Below are 20,048 nucleotides of genomic sequence, written 5' to 3' on the forward strand. Positions count from 1 at the left end.
GAGACTTGTTTTATGACTCAGGATATAGTTTATCTTCATAAACATTCCATGTGTCCTTCAAAGTAATGTGTATTTTGTGATTTGGGGGTATAGTGTTTTATGTTAAAACACTTATAAAGTGTTTTGTTATTCAGGTCTTCTGTATACTTACTGATTTATTTTTAGTTGTTTCATTACTGAAAGAAGTGTGTTAATGTTCACATTTTGTGGGTTTGTCTATTTCTCCTTATTTCTATTTATTCTATCTTCCTGATTTATTGTCCCTTTTAATGTAATGAAGTGTCCTTTTTTTTTTTATCTCTTGTAACACTCTTTTTCTTAAAATCTATTTTGCCTGATATTAATAAAGCTACTCTAGCTTTTTTATTCCTCATTTTATCTTTTGGTTATGTGCTACTTTTAGAAAATATTATTTATTTTTAAAGGTTTATTTCTAGCTTTTTCTAATTTTAAAATCCAGGCAGTTTCATCAGGGCTGACTTTTTCTCACCAGTGTCTGATTCTCTGCTGATCACAGCATGTGCTTTGTCTGTCCATTGGTTAATTCAACACTGTCTTCATAACACCAGAGCTTTTGCAAAATATGCGTTAGCACAGACTTAGTAAAGGAAAGCCAAGGCTAGAGTCACAGTGAAAGCCAAAATATTATAATGTCTACTCATTTTTTTTTCCCTTCAAGGATTTTCACATGGTAACAGACTGAGCTCCAGCTAACACCTGCCAATCCTGAGCACTAAGGCCAATTTTAGTTTGTTTTGTGTTTCTTCATTGCTTGTATTTGGAACTCAGGTACCCAAAGTTGAATTAATTGTTCTCTTCAGTTCATGGCATACCACCACTGCTCTTTTTTTTATTGTAATACTTTTCCTTTGCCCACAGTCTTTTTCCCAGTCCCTACCTCTGAATACTTCACTAGCCACTCTAATAGTTTGAGCCAGTGATACATTATTTGAGCTAATGATTCTTAATCCCCAGTAGTTTCTCCATCTCCACCAGGAGACACCTATGAATGTTTGGAGAAGTTTTTGGTTGTCCTGAAAATGTGCTACTGGCATTTAGGAGAGAGACCAGAGATGCTGTCAAGCATCCTACAATGCATGGGACAAACCCCCACAACAAAGATGTTTAGAACCCCAAATGTGGATATCACCAAGGCTGAGAACTACTTATGCACCTGGGGGAAAAAATGTATAAATATACTCACACAGAAATATATACATACACTATGTATGTATACAAATGCATGTGTATATAATATTCTCTGGGAGTTTGATTTTTAATTTACACAAATAGTGTTGAGATACAGATCTTATTCAGTTTCTTACTTTTTTCATGCATATATATGTAATATATATATGAAATATGTAATATATATATGTAATATATTTGTTGACATCTTTCTATGTGGCTGCTCATAAGTCTAGTTCCTTTCTTTCTGACTATTGTATTGTTTTCCATTAACATTCATCTGTTGCATCTGCTGTCCTACTAATGGATATCCAGGCTGCTCCATCTCCTTGCTCTGTGAGACAGCACTATGATAAATATCCTCTCTCATACACATCCTGTCACACCTGTGCCTGTGCCGTCTGTGGAGCCCATCCTTAAGTGTAGGCTTGCTGGGTAATAAACAATTCATTTTCACTAAGTACATTACTGCCATATTATGTACCAGTTTGCCCTCCTGCTAGCTAGGCATGGGAGCTTCTATTCCCCCATATCTCAGACTATTATTATCGGTCTTTCTCATTTTGTGAATATGTAGATATGAAGTAATAGCTTCTAATTTTAATTTGTATTTCTTTGACTTCCGGTTACATTGAGCTGCCTTTTATCTACTTGTGAGTTGTTAGATTTTTTCCCTTTCCATTAATTATCTGATCATATGCTTTGAATATTTTTTCTACTGGGTTTTCTATTGTGGTATATTAGTGTGCACTCATTGCACATTGTAGTTATTGATCTTTTGTGGTGCAAAATGCCTTTTGTGCAAATGCCTTCTCCTAATCTGTCACCAATCTGCCAATTTTGTCTGTGGTCATCAGAACAAAAATCCTTCACTTTTGAAAAAAAGAAATCTATCTACTCTTTAAAAAATCCTTTCTAATTAAAAATCAGTAAAATACTGTCCTACATTTACTCCTACTAGCCTCCCAAGTCTGCCTTTCACAGTTAAGTCTTTAATTAAATTTGGCTTTTTTTTTTTCTGTATAAAGGACATACAGTGTGCATCTTATTTTTCTACCTGTGAGTAGCCAATTTCCTAACTCTGACTACTAAATATTCTATTCTTAGTCCAGCTGGTTTGTGATGACACTTTATCATACACCATATGTAACTGGCCTGTTCCTGAGCTCTCCATTGTTCCCCTCTGAACCATTTGTCCATTCCTTCATAACATCCCCCACTGTTTGCTTTACTGTGCTTTGTAGTAAAATGATGTTTGGTAAGTCAATTCTCTTTCCTCTTCTTTTTCAAATTTTCTTTACCTGTGCATTGACTTATATTCTTCCATACACATTTTATTTTATTTTTTTAAAAAAGATTTTATTTATTTATTTGAGGGAGAGAGAAGGAGAGAGTGAGTGGAACACAAGCAGGGGGAGCTGCAGAGGGAAAGGGAAGAACAGGCTCCCCCTCTGAGGAGGGAGCCCAATGTCAGGTTCCATGCAGGGCTCAATCCCAGGACTCCAGGGCTGCAACCTGAGCCAAAGGTAGATGCTTAACCCACTGAGCCACCCGGGAGGCACCCTTCCATACATTTTAAAAGCAGTATGTCAGTTCCTCACAAACACAAATTCAGGACTTTGATTGAAATATTGAATGTGCACATTAATTTTGAGGAGACTAACATATTTATGTTATTATTAGATCCATGGACACAGCATAGTACTTTATACCTTCTTTTATGTACTTCGACATTTTTAGTTTTCTTTGTAAAGATCTAGTGAATTTACTATTGGGTTAATTATTGGACATTTAAAAACTGTTGCTATTATAAAGGAAATTAGTATTTTAATTATTTAGTATTTTTTAGTATAGGAAATACTAAATATTCTATACTGCTGGTATAGAAAAACACTATTTTTTTTTTAATTTTTTATTTTTTATAAACATATATTTTTATCCCCAGGGGTACAGGTCTGTGAATCACCAGGTTTACACACTACACAGCACTCACCAAATCACATACCCTCCCCAATGTCCATAATCCCACCCCCTTCTCCCAAACCCCCTCCCCCCAGCAACCCTCAGTTTGTTTTGTGAGATTAAGAGTCACTTATGGTTTGTCTCCCTCCCAATCCCATCTTGTTTCATTTATTCTTCTTCTACCCACTTAAGCCTCCATGTTGCATCACCACTTCCTCATATCAGGGAGATCATATGATAGTTGTCTTTCTCTGCTTGACTTATTTCGCTAAAACACTATTTTTTTTTAATTGACATTTTATCCCACATTTTTTTAGACACTTTGATGGAACTTCAAATGAGTCACAACTTTACATCTTCTTCTACCAAAGAATGGAAAGAAAGACTACCACTCCCCCAGCTAACTGAGGCTTGACAATGATTAAGCAGTAGATGAATCTGGGAGTCACTCTCAGCTTTGCCAAAATGCGGTCACTAAGAATAAAGAGAAGAAAGTCTAAAGCATGGGTTGTAAACTGAAATACCTAGGTGGGCTAAATCGCCGAGGTATAAATCAGTAGGGAACTGTGGGACTGGGGTAAACAAGAAAGTACAGCCTCTATCTAAAAAAGGCAGATCCACTTAGCTTCAGCTAATTCTTGTCATGCAGCAATGAAAGCTATTTTTTTTTTTAACGTGTTCAGATTTTATTAGGAGAAGCCCTAAATCTTTTATTTTAAGATGTTACAAAATTATTCAAATTTTTAAAAATATTGGATGGGCCAAAGAAATCGCATCTGTGTGCTATGAATCGATCTGTTTCACAATCGCATTTGTGTGCTGTGAAAGCAATCTGTTTCACAATCTGCTGGTCTACATACCCTGGTCTAAGAATGTTCTAAATGGAGGAGACAGTAATAGGGAAGTAAGCAAACATCAACTCTGGACCTCACTCTTCCATTCGTTTCTCCCACCTTCACCCCATGTTGACTTCATTGTACAGTGTTCTAGTCCAGTCAGCCTTACACTAACCTCATAGGAAGGGAATTTAGAACTTGAGGAGAGAAGGGAGGTTGAGGCTTGAGAAGGTATGAGCTAGACCCAGATCATACAGGCTGAGAACTCCTGAGAGAATAAGTGCCTAAGCTGGGACATGAATTGATGTGTGACCTGCCTACCAGCTTCACCTGTAGTAGTTTGGTCCTGGAGCAACTCCAATTCTTTCCAGCATGACCTGGAGGTGAGCATGTTTGGACAACTGTCTCAGATCAAGATGGCTGCCATGAGCCCGTGTTCTGGAAGTGAACCATTTCCCACAGTGTCTTGGGTTGGTATTATGGGGATGAATTGTGTCCTCCCAACATTGAAGTCGAATACTCAGTATCTCAGAATGTGGTTGTATTCAGAGATGTGGCCTTTACGGAGATCATTAAGGTAAAATGAGGTCATTAGGGTGGGCTCTGATCCAATATAATAATGTTCTTATAAGAGGAGATGAGAACACAGACACACACAGAAGAAAGACTGTGTGAAGACACTGGAAGAAGAAGGCCATCTAAAAGCCAAGAAGAGAGGCTTCAGAAGAAAACTGCCCTGCTGCACCTTGATCTTGGACTTCCAGTCTCCAAACTTGTGAGGAAATACAGTTCTATTGGTTGAGCCCCCCAATCTGTGACACCTTGTTATGGCAGCTCTAGCAGACTAATACAGCTGTGTTCCTTGGAAATAGACTCTAAGATGCGGGGTTGCATCTGGAGTTTTATGGGACCAGTGTCAGGAAATCCTACACAAAAACAAGGAAGGCAGAATGAGGTAGAGGGAGAAATTGAACTACAATGAGGTTGCCACCAAGATGGTGTTCTGGAGTTGGGATGGCCCTTCAGAACTCTTCCAAAATAAGGCAAGAAAGCTTTTTTCCTACATAGGTCATTCTTAAGGTGAGGAGTGGTGCAAGGTGATTCCTTCCCCCAACTCCGCTCCCCAAAACATTTGGGAAGGTCTGAAAATATTTTCGGCTGTCACAACTGTGTGTGTGTGTGTATGTGTGTGTGTGTGTGTGTGTGTGGTGGGGGAAGCGTGCATGCGTGACATCTTGTGTGTAGAGCCCAGGGATCTCGCTGCTAAGTATCCTATGATGCCCAAGGCCGCCCTTACAATAGAGAGCCATCGGTCCCAAATGTCCATATTTCTGAGGTTGTGAAAGCCTGCGCTACATCAACAAGTCATTGGGCATGAGGCACTCTTGCAAGGACATAACCTTGGGCAGGTTCCTAGAGCTGATGGCAATTCCCAGTGAGCAGTCTGACGTCTTATGATCCCAGCAGCTGAAGAGTGAGTGTTTGTCATGAAGGGAGGATCCAGGTAAAGCAAAGAGCCCTTTATCTGGACCGTCAGACTTCTCTTTCCTTTCCTTTTTTTTTTTTTTTAAATTTTTAAAGATTTTATTTTTAAGTAATCTCTACACCCAATGTGGGGATCGAACTTACAAGCCTGAGATCAAGAGTTGCATGCTCTACAGGCTGCACCGGCCAGATGCCCCTCAGACTTTTCCTTCTAATAAAAATAATAACCAATCATGTTCATGACACCGTCTTGGGGGTTTTACCTAAGTTATCTCATTTAAGCCACATGACAAGTCAGGAGAGGTGGAATTTATTACCCTTATTTTATAAACAGTAATCCAAGACCCAGAGGGCATTCATCACTCATCCAAGGTTATTGACCTCAAAAGTTACAGAACTGAAATCTGAATCCAGGGCCGTCTGACTCCAAAGTCTGGCTCTGTCGTAAGCACGGAAGACAACCTTTGGTAATACAAGAACACTCTACACGGTACACAGAGGAGAAAGAGCATGGATGGCAGACGTCACCCAGAACTGATATAAATAGAGCCCCCACATACCTGGAGCCCTGACATACCATCCGGTACCATAAAGACATTGCAGGGGGCAGACTTTGAGCATGGGATCCCTGGAGGGTAGTCCCCTTCCATCTGTAAACAGTCATGGGTTACCAGAAATAATCCCTCTCATCAGGAGGACTCTCCTTTTTTTTTTTTTTTTGTTGCCTCCTTGAGGAACATGCATGCACCTTGTAGGAGGTCCATGGACTTTATAGGAGGACAACAGTAACTACGAAAAAGAAAGCAAGCCACGTCCCAGGAGTCAACAGTATAAAAATAATTTTTATTTGCTACTGTAAATAAAGTAGTGCAAAGAGTAGTTTGGACCCACAATATTGCATTACTGATTTATTTACTACCTTAGCAGCATACAGTGTATGGACAGTCTGCTCTTCCTCTTCTTCTTCTCTCTCTCTCTCTCTCACACATGCACACACAACCCCCTTACACAGAAAATAGGCAGGCATAAGGGTAGGGATGGAACTATGAGCTAAGGGCTTATTTCCTGCATATTCCACTGCCACCATTCTATTCTAATGGGTAATTCATGGAGAAGACTACAGGTAAATACTAAGAATTTTCTAAGTGGTATTTTATGGAGTCAATTGAAAAGGAAATGATACCCAACCATGTCATTAAATGATTCAGAAGCACGATCCTAGAAAAAGTCAAGGAGAAAAATGTAAACCCATTTCCAAAGCTGCTGCCTTCCCTGCATTTCCAGCCACAACCGATTTCTTTCAAGGTGTCTTAGAACTGCTGGGTCTTGGAAGTCAAATTGAAATCTGCCTTTTGGACTTGGAGGAGCAGTGCTGTGGCCAACACACATCCCGAAAGATTCTCAAACTGATAGAGAGGTCACAATTTTCGGTTCTTTAATGAAAGGGGACAAATAAGTGGCTAAGATTCTTAAAACACATCTCAGTGTATAAGGATTCAGACACGCCACAGGGCAAACCATAACCCGCCCCCCCATACACACAGTCACTAGGGAGGGACTTTGCAGTGACTCAGTCAACCTCGCCAACACACCCCTGTGATCACGATGTTCCTAATATTGGTCTGATAACCTTCAGTTTACCCACTGCCTGTACTGGGTACTTCCCTGTAATCAGATTTGATGGAAAAAAAAAAAAAAAGACATCAAGTGCAAAATTCACATCCAGTTGACAAGACATGTAATGTGTTTCTCAGTATAATGCCCTAGCCCCAACTTTCTAATACCAGCTGCTGTCGGGGTTCTCTCTCATCGGGAGAGACCTGGAGTGCACAGTTCACTCTCGAGGCTCTGCGTTATTATGGACGGTGGGCTGGTCCTGAACAGAGGCATCTGTAGCTGGAGTCACAGCTGGGCTTGTGGAGAGAGGTGTGGGGTCTGCAGAGGCCCGGGCTGGTGTCTGATGGGAACTGCTGGCTGCAGAGACACATGGACAGCAGGTACTGAGTATTCAAACTAGTGCAATGCAGGACACAACAACCACACCTCGACCCTAGCAAGCCAGGGCAGATGCTTCTGGTCCAGTGGCCCTGACCCTAAAAGATGAGTAACTCTACACCCGTTATCTAGGTTCCTTGGGCTTTGGTGTCCCCTATAAAATGGAGGACTGGAATAGATGTTCAATGATCTCTGATGGTTCTGACGTCTTGGGATTCTGAGTTCTGGATTTATGCTGTGATGTTCAGGTAAATGTCTGCATTAAAAAAAAAAAAGAAAAGAGAGAGAGAGGAAGAGAGAGAGAGGGAAGGAAGGAAGGGAAAGAAAGAAAAAGAGAGAGAAAGAAAGGGAAAGAAAAAGAAAAGAAAGAAAGGGAAAGGGAGAACAAGCAAGCAAGAAAGAAAGGGAGAGAGAAAGGGAAAGACTCTCTGGTCTATGTTTCCCATGGTCATCTCTTTTTTTCCCAAGGTGTTGACACAACGAAAACCACGAATTATATGAGTCAATCAGAAAGGAGCGCTCATTTTATTCACATTCTTACTCTCGCTGGATGAAGTATCAAATTTGGTTTAAATTATGTTATTTAAATAAATGCATCTAAGTCTTAGAAATTATAATTATTAGGTTTAATTATTTATCAATCTACCTTTAGTAAGAAGGTTGAGCCACCATAACTATTAGGGAAGCTTATAAAGTTTTGTACTTTATGTCAGCAGTTTTCAAAGGGCGATTTTGGTTCCCAGGGGACAGTGGGCAACGTTGGTAGATGTTGTTAGTGGTCACAGCTGGAGAGCAGGCTGCTGCTGGCGGAGTGTGGGTAGAGGCCGGGGAGGTCACAGAGATCCTACAATGCATGAGAACGATCTGGCTCCAAATATCAGTAGCTCTGAAATGGGCACACCCCGCTTTCTAGACTGAGGCTGAGAGGCACCCTGGTTCATAAGATTGTGGGATCTGGAAACTGGCCACTCTCCTTTAGCAGTTATGTGACTTGGACAAATACCCTGCTCTCCTTCTGCCTTTAAAAAAATGGGGAATATACGAGGCGCCTGGGTGGCTCCAGTCATTAGCATCTGCCTTCAGCTCAGGTCCTGTGATGGGGCCCCCGCCTTGGGCTCCCTGCTAGGTGGAAAGCCTGCTTTTCCCTCTCCCACTCCCCCGGCTTGTGTTCCCTCTCTTGCTGTGTGTGTGTGTGTGTCTCTCTCTGTCAAATAAATAAGTAAAATTTTTTTAAAAAAATGGGGAAAATAAAAGTATCTACACCCATGATGAATTGTTGCAAGGACTAAATGAGTTAATGTATACAAAGTGCTCAGAGGAGGCAGTTTGCGGACCTGTGTGACACATGGCTAACACAGTAGCCAGAGTTTGTGCAAACGACTGTTCACGGGTCTTTAACTGGGGATCTCACTCAAGCTCAGCGGTCCCCAAGTCTTAGACACGTTCAGTAGGTGGGACTGTTTGTAAAGGTGCCCAGTGTCCATCCTGCAATGTACCAACCCTAAGAAGATGACACCACATGGACAATCTGACTTCTAGATAAACTCTTCAAGAGTTCCATCTCCACAAGGCCATTCCAGAGACTTCAGAAAGGAGCTCCAAAGCCTCTGGGTGTTCTGGATATGGAATTTCCTAGAAACCCCTCCTCAGAGTTACAGAATATTTTGTGGATCCGGAGATGGTTTTGAAAGAACAGGACAGTGATGATGATTGGTAGGATGGGGAACCAGGGTATTATATAACGATGTGATGTTTCTAGGTTAAAGCCATCACTCTGGTGGGTGATCTCACCAAGGTAGGGAGCATGAGACCCAGTGACATGGCACAAAGACCATTTGGTCTAGGCGAGTCTCATTTATCTGCCACTAGGAGTGACTTTGGGATAGGTACTGAGTGGCAGACATTTCGGTACTAAAATTCTTACATCTCATGGATCTCAATGTCCACATTTGTGAATTAAAGGACTTAGATTGGATGGTGTCCGAGACCCCCTTGGGGCCTGAGATTTGTGTTTCTGATGATCTCTGAGGGAGTTCACAAAGTACTAAGGCATGCATTTTTTTTCCCCCTTTCAAGCTCTGGAAAAAAAAAAAAGTTTAAATCACCATGGTAACAAGATAAATCAGCAATCAGTTTTCTGATTAAAACAAAAAAGTGCCAATGTGTAAATGTAGAAGGAATGCGTAATTAGCATTGCCACCATTTAAATCTTCTCATAAGAAAGAACATAATAAAAACGCTTGATGTTTCTACAGTGAATCTGTTATTATCCACATGAGAACGCTCCCCCTTCCAACGGGGGTTCGCAATCACTGGACAAGCCCCCCACAGCCTATCATAATTTTAAAGTGGCCTCTTTGTGTCTGCTCACCTGAAATGCGTGCTAATTTGATTACCAGCCTGGAATCAAGGTAACCAGGAAAATAAGTGTGCTGTTTCAAAAACTACAGAGCATATTCCAGAGCCAAATCGAACTGATTTTTGTATTACCTGACACTTGGGGGAGGGGGACCATTTTCTGTCCGTGAGTGAGACTAACTAAAAGCTGGCCCTAAGCGGGGTAGACCAAGGTGGGACAGACTCCAGCCCACTGGCCAACCAGGGCTCACTGCCTGTTTTTGGATAGTTTGCAGTCTACGAATGGCTTCTCCATTCTTAAATCGTTGAAAATAAATTAAGAGAAGAGTAATATTTTGTGACAGGTGACAGAAGAGATTCTGCTTTCCACATCTGTAGTAAAGTTTAACCGGAAACGAGCCACGCCCACTCATTTTCATGCGCGCTCAGGGGCCACCTTAGCCCTATAATGAAAGCCAAGTAGTTGAGATGACCCTCAACGCTCCAAATGTTTCTCATCTGGCCCTTTGCAGAAAAGGTTTGCCAACCCCTGTTGTGGACCATTGTAGGAAAGGGTTGTGCTTGCCAGGTGCCCAGATGGGAGGATAAAAGAGAAGAGTATGAGGGAATATACTGGGTCAGTCCCGAGTTAATAGAATGTTTGCAAAGATGGAGTCCAAGGGAAGAGGGGGAAGCCCCAGAAATCCTTCGCAATGAAGAAGATGTAGACTACTTCACCTGGGCCTCTGGATCTAGGGGGATCCCAGGACAAATATAAGATTCATGTCATTTCAACATTTCTCATGAGGAAAGCTATTGGGTCAGCACCAAGGGTGATGAGAAAAGTGAAATCTCTCCATTAAATAGCTCTGACTTGAAAGCTACTACTTTTTTCATGAACGCCACTTTCTGAGATTTCACTGTAATTTTAGGAGCAGCCTCGTTCACTGGAAATGTAGATGACAGGAAAAGAGTAGAAACAGTTTCATTAATCTTGGTCATATCATCCTACTCGTTTTCAAAGACCACTGCACTAACCACTTAAGCAGAAAGAATGATTCGGCCTCAATTCTGGCTGTTTTGAATAGAACAACATTGGTTTAAGAGGTTACCTCATCATACCTAGGGCCTGCTAGTTCAGCCAGGTCTTGCTCTATGCTGTGCATTCTACTGAGACATCAAGTTTCCGGTAAGACTGGTAATATAGGGAACACCTGGGTGGCTCAGTTGGTTAAGTGGCTGCCTTCGGCTTAGCATCCCAGGGTCCTGGGATCGAGTCCCACATCAGGCTCCTTGCTCAGCAGGGAGACTGCTTCTCCCTCTGCCTCTGCCTGCCTCTCTGTCTCTGCCTGTGCTCACTCTCTCTGACAAATAAATAAATAAAATCTTAAAAAAAAAAAAAAAAGACTGGTAAGGCAGGACTCTTTCTGGAGGGGTACCTTCCATTTTGTCCCCATCCTCTCTTTGCCTTCCTCCAGGCAGCTAGCCAGCCCCCATGCTTTCTCGGTCTCTGGGGGGACTTTTGTTTGGTAGGGACAGAAATGGAAATTGTTCTAGACATACTTTGCTTTGGGAATTTTTTTGGTTGGTTCCCGCCCCCCCAAAAGCCCGAGTCCATTAAGGCAATTATGCTTGGCAGCCCCAACAGGGAGGGGAGAGGAAGAGCGCTTCAGAGACTCAGCGAGGCAGGGAGAGGAGTGTCTGGAGCCTGGGAAAGTGGCTGAGCCCGGTTTTATGTTGTCCCGGTGGCAGCAAAGTCCTCACTGTGGCCCCTCAGCAATCTCAGGAAGAAAGCATGGGGGGACAAAAGGTGGACCGCAAAGTCGATGGGACTTCTTGGTGACCAGAAGCTGCAAAGCCAGTGGACTTGGAGGGACAGAGGCGGCCCAGGGCGGTGTGCATTCTGCTAGCAGGCTGGCGGTCACATGAGCGGTCCTGGCACCACCCAAGACCCAGGGATCCTAGAACTCCTCTGGGAGGCATCAGTCTCAAGAAAGACTGAGCTGCCTGGTAGAACGCCAGCCAGGAGACAAAAAGAAGTCCCCTTAAAGGACACAAGAGATATGTGATGTTTTTCATATATTTGTCTTGGTTCTCCTGAAAGCCTGGTCAATATCTTTCAGATGCTTTAAAAAAAGAGTTTGATGTTTTAGAAAGAGTCTAACGACACAGAAAAACCCACGGGGCTCTGGGAATTGTGTCTGTTACTGGTTCAGCCAAGCCGGGTAAGTACAGATGCCACTTGGTGTCGGTGTGCTTTAACTGCAAGTGGGATGCCCCCCAGGGTATTAGCTGCCGGCTAGCATTTGTTGAGCTCTAAGCACTTTATACCCTGTTACCTGGTTATTGGCTTCTTTCAACTACAATGGCAAGTAGGTGTATACTGCTATTGCTGCTACTTTACAGAAAGGGAAACCGAGGCACAAATGGGCTCCCTTCCTTGCCCAAGGTCATGCAGTGAGTGGCAGGGCCAGAACCTTGGCAGCACGACTCCCGAGCCTGTGGTATTAGCTACTGTCTCACACTGCTAGCCTTCTGAACACGGGACAATTTAGTGTGACAAACGCGTTGGAGTATGGACTATATATCACAGAGCATGTAAACTCAGGAGGAAAAGGAAGGTAGTTGGAGCTGAAAGCAAAATGGAAGGACAGTTCAATTTAGAAGTTTGGCCATAAATCACTAATTTTTAAAAAAACACTGACCGGAAAAATGCAAATCGCGAAATGACAAAGATGCCTCACTTAGAGAAGAAGCCTTATACAAGGCCATTTAAGGGAAGCTCCTAACTTTCCAGTCGGTCCCTCTTAACTGTTACTCAGCACCCAGACGTCATTCCTGGGCCTGCTTCACACCAGCATCCGCTAGAGGGCACCCCTTTCCCCAGGGCAGGGCAGGACACCTCAGGCATCAACCGGGTCATGGGCCAGGCACCGATCCCAGCAACTCTGCCCTCTGACACTCTCTCCTGCTCTTCTGTACCCCTCTGGCTCCTGTCCCGTTGCCCAGGCACTGAGAGAGCACCTTCCTATTTCAAAATTTGGCTTTTTAAAATATATATGTATATTTTTTTAATTATTCACTGGAGAGAGAGAATGAGCAGGGGGGAGGGTTAGAGGGAGAGGCAGAGTATGCACTGAGCAGGGACCCAATTCAGGGGCTCGAGCCCAAGACCCTGAGATCATGACCTGAACCAAAGGCAGAGGCTTAACTGTCTGAGCCACCCGGGTTCCCCTATTTCTAAGTTACTGACAAATTTGCATTTATGTTTAAGACTTTAAAAATATGAAAATAATTTACTATATATTTTAACTCTTTACACTAGTTCTAAGAGGGCTGGAAGGCACCACTTATAGCATGTTTTAGAAATAATGTGGAGACTTTTTTTTTTTTTATACTTTTAGGCCCTTCCTAGTCAAAGTGTGGTCCATGGAACTGCAGCATGGACACCACCTTAAAGCTTGTTAGAAATGTGGAATCCCAGAGCCAGCCCCTGGACTCACTGAATCAGAATCCACATTAGACAAGTTCCTGGGGTGATTCATGTGCACATTATAGTAAAGAAGTATGGGACTAGAATTTACATACTGAAATATGTGTCATTTTATTATAATTCATTTTTTTTTATTTCTCCTTTATATTGCTGTTAGGGTGCTACTTTTAAAAATATGTGTTGTGGTAGGCAGGATAATTATCATTCATTTCAAGGTCCCAGAAATGTGCTACGAAATATTTTTTATACACGGAACAAAGGTCAGAGACAGAATGGTAACCGCTGTTTTAAAATACTGTTGACCCTTGAATAACTCAGGTTTGTACTGGATGGATCCACTTACACAAGTTTTTTGTTTTTTGTGTTATGTTTTGTTGTTTTGTGTTGTTATTGTTAATAAACATAGGACAGCACCTTGAATGGACTTTCCCCTCCTTCTGATTTTCTGAACAACGAATTCTCTTCTCTAACTTACTTTAATGTAAAAATATAGAATGTAATATGTATAACAGACAGAATATGTATTCACCGACTGTTTATGTTCTTGGTGAGGCTTCTGGTCAACAGGAGTCAGTAGTGTAGTTTCAGGGGAGTCAAAGTTACACGCAGAATTTTAGCCGCAGGGTAGATTGGTGCCCCTAGCTACCCCCCTCCCAACCCCAGTTGCCGAAGGGTCAACTGTATCACGAGTCTGAAAAAGTTTGAAATCCCGCTGCCCTCTGTCCTTTCTTGGACATCATTTTGTGATTTGGGGCAGACCCCTTCATGTGTTTGGCCTTAATCTCTTTACGTGTAAAATGAAGGGCATAGAATTAACTTAACTTTAAGAACTTGTCCAGACTTGTCTAAGGCCAGCAACACGGAGGGAGGCATGCACAGGAAGTGAACGGGTTTGCAAAAAAATGAAGAAAACGTAAGAAAGAGCAAAGGATACTCAGCAAAGGGGAAAAAGAATTATCAAAGGGTAGGAGGGACAGGGAGGCGAGAATGTGGAGAGACTGATAATGCAGACAGGAAGACAGGAAAAAGAGATGGCTTCTGATAAAAGCAATTCCACCAGCCCATGAATTTTCATGGCTACCAGCTGGCATAAAATCATAAAGACAATTTTCAGCTCCTCTAACGGAATTGCATTTGTAATAATCATAACAATATTTCTACAGAGTAAAAATGACAAAGATAATTTGAAATGGAAAACACTGATAAGATGCAAAATAAATGTGCTCTACCTGGCAACAAATTTAGGGACGGGACAGAATTTGCATGAGGAAAATTTATAAGCCAGCATATGACGGGGCATCAAATCTGGCCAAGTTTTTGATGGCTCCTTGTTAACCTCCTCAGGTAAATCAGAGGGAAATGATTCTGCACTAGCCTCTTGCAACAGAGACTTCCTTCCCACCATCAAATCTGTGGCGAGACGCACTCCTTTCGCTTTTCATTATCTGCTACACGGATAGGGCCTGAGTACGTGTTCCAATGCCATGTCCAGTCCTAATTCTAATTCTCCACTGACTGAGGTTTGCAGCTTTGAGTACCTACTAAGTGTGAGATATCCCATATGATGCACTAAAGCCTTCCACCATCGTATGTCCTGATAGGGGTGACGAACATGAGTTCACATTTGCTCAGAGGGTTTTATACGCCAGGCAAATACAACGGCCACGACTACCTGCAGTAGTCACTTTGGTAACCATCATGTGTGTTTTTCACCAAAGCCTTTGAACATCCCTGGGAAATAGCAACTATTATTACCTAATGCTACTCTTGGAAAATTGGGAAATCGGGAAGATGAAATAACTCCCCGTAAATCACACCACTAATGACCAGCCGAGCCTGGACTCCAAGCCCGCTACTCCAAGCTACGGTGGGTGTCCATCTCTTTAACGACGGCCTTACATGAGCTTGGAAAAATAACAGTGACCAGCGGAAATCACACTAAACTAACTGTCACTTCATCTTCCTCCTCAGCCCCTCCTTCTGAATCCACATGGCTGGGTACTTTTACTCTTTGTGAGGGCTTCTTTATCATCCCGCATAATTGATTCCTTGACTGGAATAAATAGGAAGAAATCCTGCTGGAGGGGGCTTCAGAAGCTGGGTTTTAGGGCAATAGTCGTAGGATATTGATGCTGGATGTATTTTCAATGGGAGAAGACTTTTTTTGTTCAATTTATAAAGCTTCTTATTAAGAAAAAATCCTTGCTTACTTTGACAAATATAACAGTAATTGGGACCTTCCATCAGCCAGAGATGATGGTACCCCCTGGGGGAGCCCACCACGCCATGAAGGACCCATCTAACGAAAGGAAATAGCATGGTCAAAGGCATGAGGAGGGAGATCATCTCTTTCTCTCTCTCTTTTTTTTTTTTTTTTTTTTTGAGGGTGGGGTGGTTAGGGAAAAAGAATCCCTCCATTTTTATCTTGCCCCAGCTTCTTAGAAATTTTTACCTGAAACAGACTGGAAATACTGCATGGTCCAGGCGATCAGTACAGACAGTAGGAAGGTCCCCAGAAAGTAGATCTGCAGAATCCGAAGCACAAGTTAGATGGCTGCTGAAGGGCAGGGACCTTGAGGGCAGGGCTGGGGGAGATGGCACCTACCAGGGCAGAGCGCAGGACGGCGCCCCAGATGAGCCGCAGATGAAGATAAAGCCAGGCCAGGGAACAGGGGCTGAAGGACTCCTCGCTGCTCTGGTTCCAGCACCTGCAGACAAAAAGACAGGGAATCCGGAGGGATCGGCAAACCTCGGGGGCATCGCCCATGACCTGTGTTGTCAGATCCTCAATCTTCCCCTCCTGCTTTGGGAAAACAGGCACGCTTGAGGTGAAAAAACAGAGACATGAAGCCCATTCTAAAGAGTTGGGGCCCATCCTGATATTCCAGGCTCCTGGCTGGAAAAGATCAGTCCTGTCCTTAATAAAAAGCTAGTGGGTCAAGGAGGACCCCGACAGGGAGCCGCCAGAGCAATACTCCTGTTTGAGTGCTGGTCCAGAGTGCAGACATCAGAACCCTTCCCTATCTTGCAGAAAGGCACGGTCTAATCAGACACATTATTCTTTCCATTCTGGTGGGAAACCTTGGTCAGCACTTTAACTTCCGATCAAGCACATTCTGTACAGTAAGCCTCAGATGCTAAAAAAGGGAAATAGTTTGGGTCCAGCTGAGTGTTCTCGAATCAGAACAAATCCTGAGCCCTTTTCATAACAACTGGTGTTATGTAATGAGAGAAACTGACTTTAACCAAGAAGTGAACACCACCCACTTGGGTTCCCCCAGATTCCACAGCATTAAAGAAGGCTCCAGACTCACCTTTCGTACAGTTCCTGGAGGATAGAGATGTTATTAGAATGGATAGTTGGGTCAATTTCCAAAAAATCCAAAATATGGTGTGGGATTATAGCACCTTCCTCAATGAGCAGAGCCAGGTTAAAGAAACCCTGAAAACAAGCCACAAACCAAACTCATCAACGCCTTATAATAAACCCCAGACACACACCCTTCATCAGAATGTAAACTTTTACAACCTCTGGTTGTTGTTTTGTTTTGTTTTGTTTTTTTTAAAGTCCCTCGAGCCAGATGGTTTTGTCATCTTCATTGATGGATTGTTTCCCTAAATATATGCATCTGAGAAATTTATTTGCAGGAGAACCGGGAGGCTTTCAGAAGATGCTGTGTCCCATCTGCTCAGAAGCCAGTCAACCAGGGGAATCTGTCCTTTCCTGCTCACTCTCTCAAGACAGAACTCCCTGGAAAACGTGCTCTTGTGTCATCAACAAACCAGAATACCAAGTTGAAGGCAATGTCTATCACTTACAGATTACTCTCTGGGATACCATCAGCGTGTCAGAAATTGAACAGAATGTTCTCCTGACTGCATTCTAACATAGAGAATCTCTTGCACAAAGTCACATACAGGGGTTTGTCTCTGCTCTCCCAGGCCAGTGTGGAAAACTTCCCACTCTCCTCTTGGCACAGCTCCACTCAGATACAACTCCCTACCTCTTCCTGTTATACACCTTGTTCTCTACCCTCTGAGGTAGAACCTGCTTTAATGGGCTGTGCAGATCTAATGTAAAAAACCAACAGAATTAAGAGCCTGACAGTAGAGGAACTTCATAAAGAATGGGAGCTGCTACTCTGTCTGGGGAGAGGCACAGTCCATCAGGAACGGAGCATGTGGCCGGACAGAGACATCAACAAAAATGATGTGTTACTTACCACTAGGGATTTACAAGTGAAATGGGACTGTTGCCCTTCAAAGAATTCATGGTCATGTTTTAATGACTGATATCCTCCCTTTGACCTTTCATTTCAGTTGCCACAGACAAGGATCTCAGTGAAAATCACCTCCAACAGGTTCTATATACCAGGCCTCTCATTACCATCCTATGCAATAATCATGAAAACGTAACAGCAGCTAACATTTTCTGAGTGATGCTATATGTGAGGCACAGTTATATATATATATATATATATATACTTGTTTATTTACCTAATGCTCATAACAGCAAATTGAGATAGGTACTATTAGCCTCTCTATTTTATAGGTGGGATGCTGGGGCACAGAGAGGTTAAGGACATTGCCCAAGGTAATACAGCTGGACAGGGGCAAGAGCTGGAATTCAGATGCAAGCAGACAGGGTCCAGAGCCTCAAATTTTTACCTTCATTATTCTGTCAAATAACCTCTAAATAGATGAAAGTGTTGAATCTTTGAGATGTCCACAAAACACACACTTACAAACACGGAGAAAATAGACTCTTTCTCCACTCTTTAAAAGGAACATACTCTTAAATTTGAGATATTAGAAGAAAAGAAAAAAAATCACTTTTATGATTTTAATGCCTCTTGGAAAAATAGCAAAATTAAAATAAATGGGAAAATAGACTAGGGGAATATTTGTGTACAATGTAATAGCTTAAGCTTTATTATCTACTGGGAAAATGTATAAAAAACTAATTATGATTTAAATGGGGGGAAAAAACCCCAGTATCAGGGATGCTTTGGTGGCTCAGTCGGTTAAGCGTCTGCCTTTGGCTCAGGTCATGATCCCGGGGTCCTGGGATTGATCCCTGCATCAGGCTCCCTGCTCAGAGGGCAGTCTGTTTCTCCCTCTCCCTCTGCCACTTCCCCTGCTCCTGCTCTCCCTTTTACTCTGCTCTTTCTCTCTCCCAAATAAATACATAAAATCTTAAAAAAAAATAAAATTATCAAACCTCCAGTAGATAAATAGGAAAAGAACATGAATAGAGAATCCACATATATCATGAGTAAATGATCATAAAGTCTATGTAAAAATGTGCATTGCCACCAGTAATCAAACCGATGCGACATAAAACAATAAGGAAGTTATCAACTTATAATTATTTCACTAGAATAATTAAAAGTGAAGTCATGAAAACATCCCATGCTGACAAGATTTCAGTTCTCTTCTCACACTCAACCACTGCTTGGTAAGGTATTCCTTGGAAAACCCTTCCAGAAAGCACATCAGCCATATGCTATTATTATGTAGCCATGAGACAACTTCGACTGATTGACTCAGTCATACAAGCCCTCAGATTATAAAGAAATTATTCAAATGGAGATAAAAGATGGAGGTACGACCGTGTCCACTAAAGCACTCGATAGCTTTGTAAAACAACAGGAAAAGGCCTCCGCGTCTTCCTTAATAGACTATAAATCCCAAAGGCAAGAATATTGTCTATCTTTTTCTCTCCCATCCTCACCACTAAGAAGTGTCTAAGACATGGCAGGACTGAATAAATAGGTGCTAAATCAATGAATAAATTAGCAAATGAGAATAAACGTCCACCAATAAGATAAAGCTTAATAAATTACAGCCATGCGCACAACAAAATATGGGGCAGAGGCTAAGAATAATCAATAATTACAGAGACTATGCAGTAAAATGCACACATCTCTGCAATATGAGAAAAGAGATGCATTTCTTAAGGGGCACAGACACTGTTGTTAACATTACAGAGACATGCTTGCTTGTAGACAGCAGCTGGAGGGGGATGGGAAGACAGGAGGGAGTAAAACCCCCACCATGGAAATGGGCTGCATCCTTTAATTTTTATTTTCCTCTAAAATTGCATTTTAATGTTTGCATAACATTGTTTGTCCAAAAAATAAACATCAGAATTGAAAATAAAATCGGTCCCCTAAATTTGAATGCCAACAGATATCATTGAAGAAAGGTTGGCTCTCTACCGAGTCCTTTTAGCATCAACTCTGATTTCATTCCAGAAGAAATAATTATAGGAAGGGTCATGTCCATTGAGTGTACTCAGTGCTGAATGTCTAATAACATTCAATCCTCATCCCTATGAGCTAAATACTATTATTAACCCCAGTTTGCAAATGAGAAAACACCAACTCGGTGATTCAGTGACTTGCCGGGTAGGAATAGCAATGAAGTGGTAAAGACATGGGTGTTTAACCCAAGTAAAGAAACACTCAGATATCGTACCTCCTTAAAAAACAAAAACAAACAAACAAACAAAAACTAAGATAGGGATGAGATTCCAATCTTTGCTCTGTAATCAAACCCTGAAGCACAACACCAGAAACCTGGTATCTAAGAAGACATCAAGCATGGAGCACCTGGGTGGCTCAATTAAGCTTCTGCCTTTGGCTCAGGTTATAATCCCAGGGGCCTGGGTTGGAGGTACTGGGCTCCCTGCTCAGTGAGGAGTCTGCTTCTCCCTCTCCCTGTGCCCCTCCCTTGCTTGTGCTCTCTCA

At 42.3% G+C, this 20,048-nt stretch overlaps 1 protein-coding gene across 2 annotated transcripts in view; it reads right to left on the reverse strand.

Annotated features, from left to right (window-relative positions):
* Positions 1-20,048, reverse strand: part of SEL1L3 (SEL1L family member 3) — a 113,802-nt gene that overhangs the window by 7,764 nt on the left and 85,990 nt on the right. The window contains exons 21-24 of one of the 2 annotated variants that reach the window (XM_045076189.1): positions 16,611-16,738; positions 15,902-16,004; positions 15,749-15,821; positions 6,294-7,445 (exon numbers count right to left, since the gene is read on the reverse strand). In XM_045076189.1, coding sequence (XP_044932124.1) covers positions 7,306-7,445; positions 15,749-15,821; positions 15,902-16,004; positions 16,611-16,738 — 444 coding nt within the window. In that variant the 3' untranslated portion in view covers positions 6,294-7,305. Of the gene's footprint in view, positions 1-6,293; positions 7,446-15,748; positions 15,822-15,901; positions 16,005-16,610; positions 16,739-20,048 lie in introns of those variants that run through there. The other variant, XM_045076193.1, reaches the window with a different exon arrangement.

This window comes from Mustela putorius, unplaced genomic scaffold, assembly GCF_011764305.1.
Source record: "Mustela putorius furo isolate JIRA1106 unplaced genomic scaffold, ASM1176430v1.1 tig00000083_pilon_pilon_pilon, whole genome shotgun sequence".
Taxonomy (NCBI): Eukaryota; Metazoa; Chordata; class Mammalia; order Carnivora; family Mustelidae; genus Mustela; species Mustela putorius.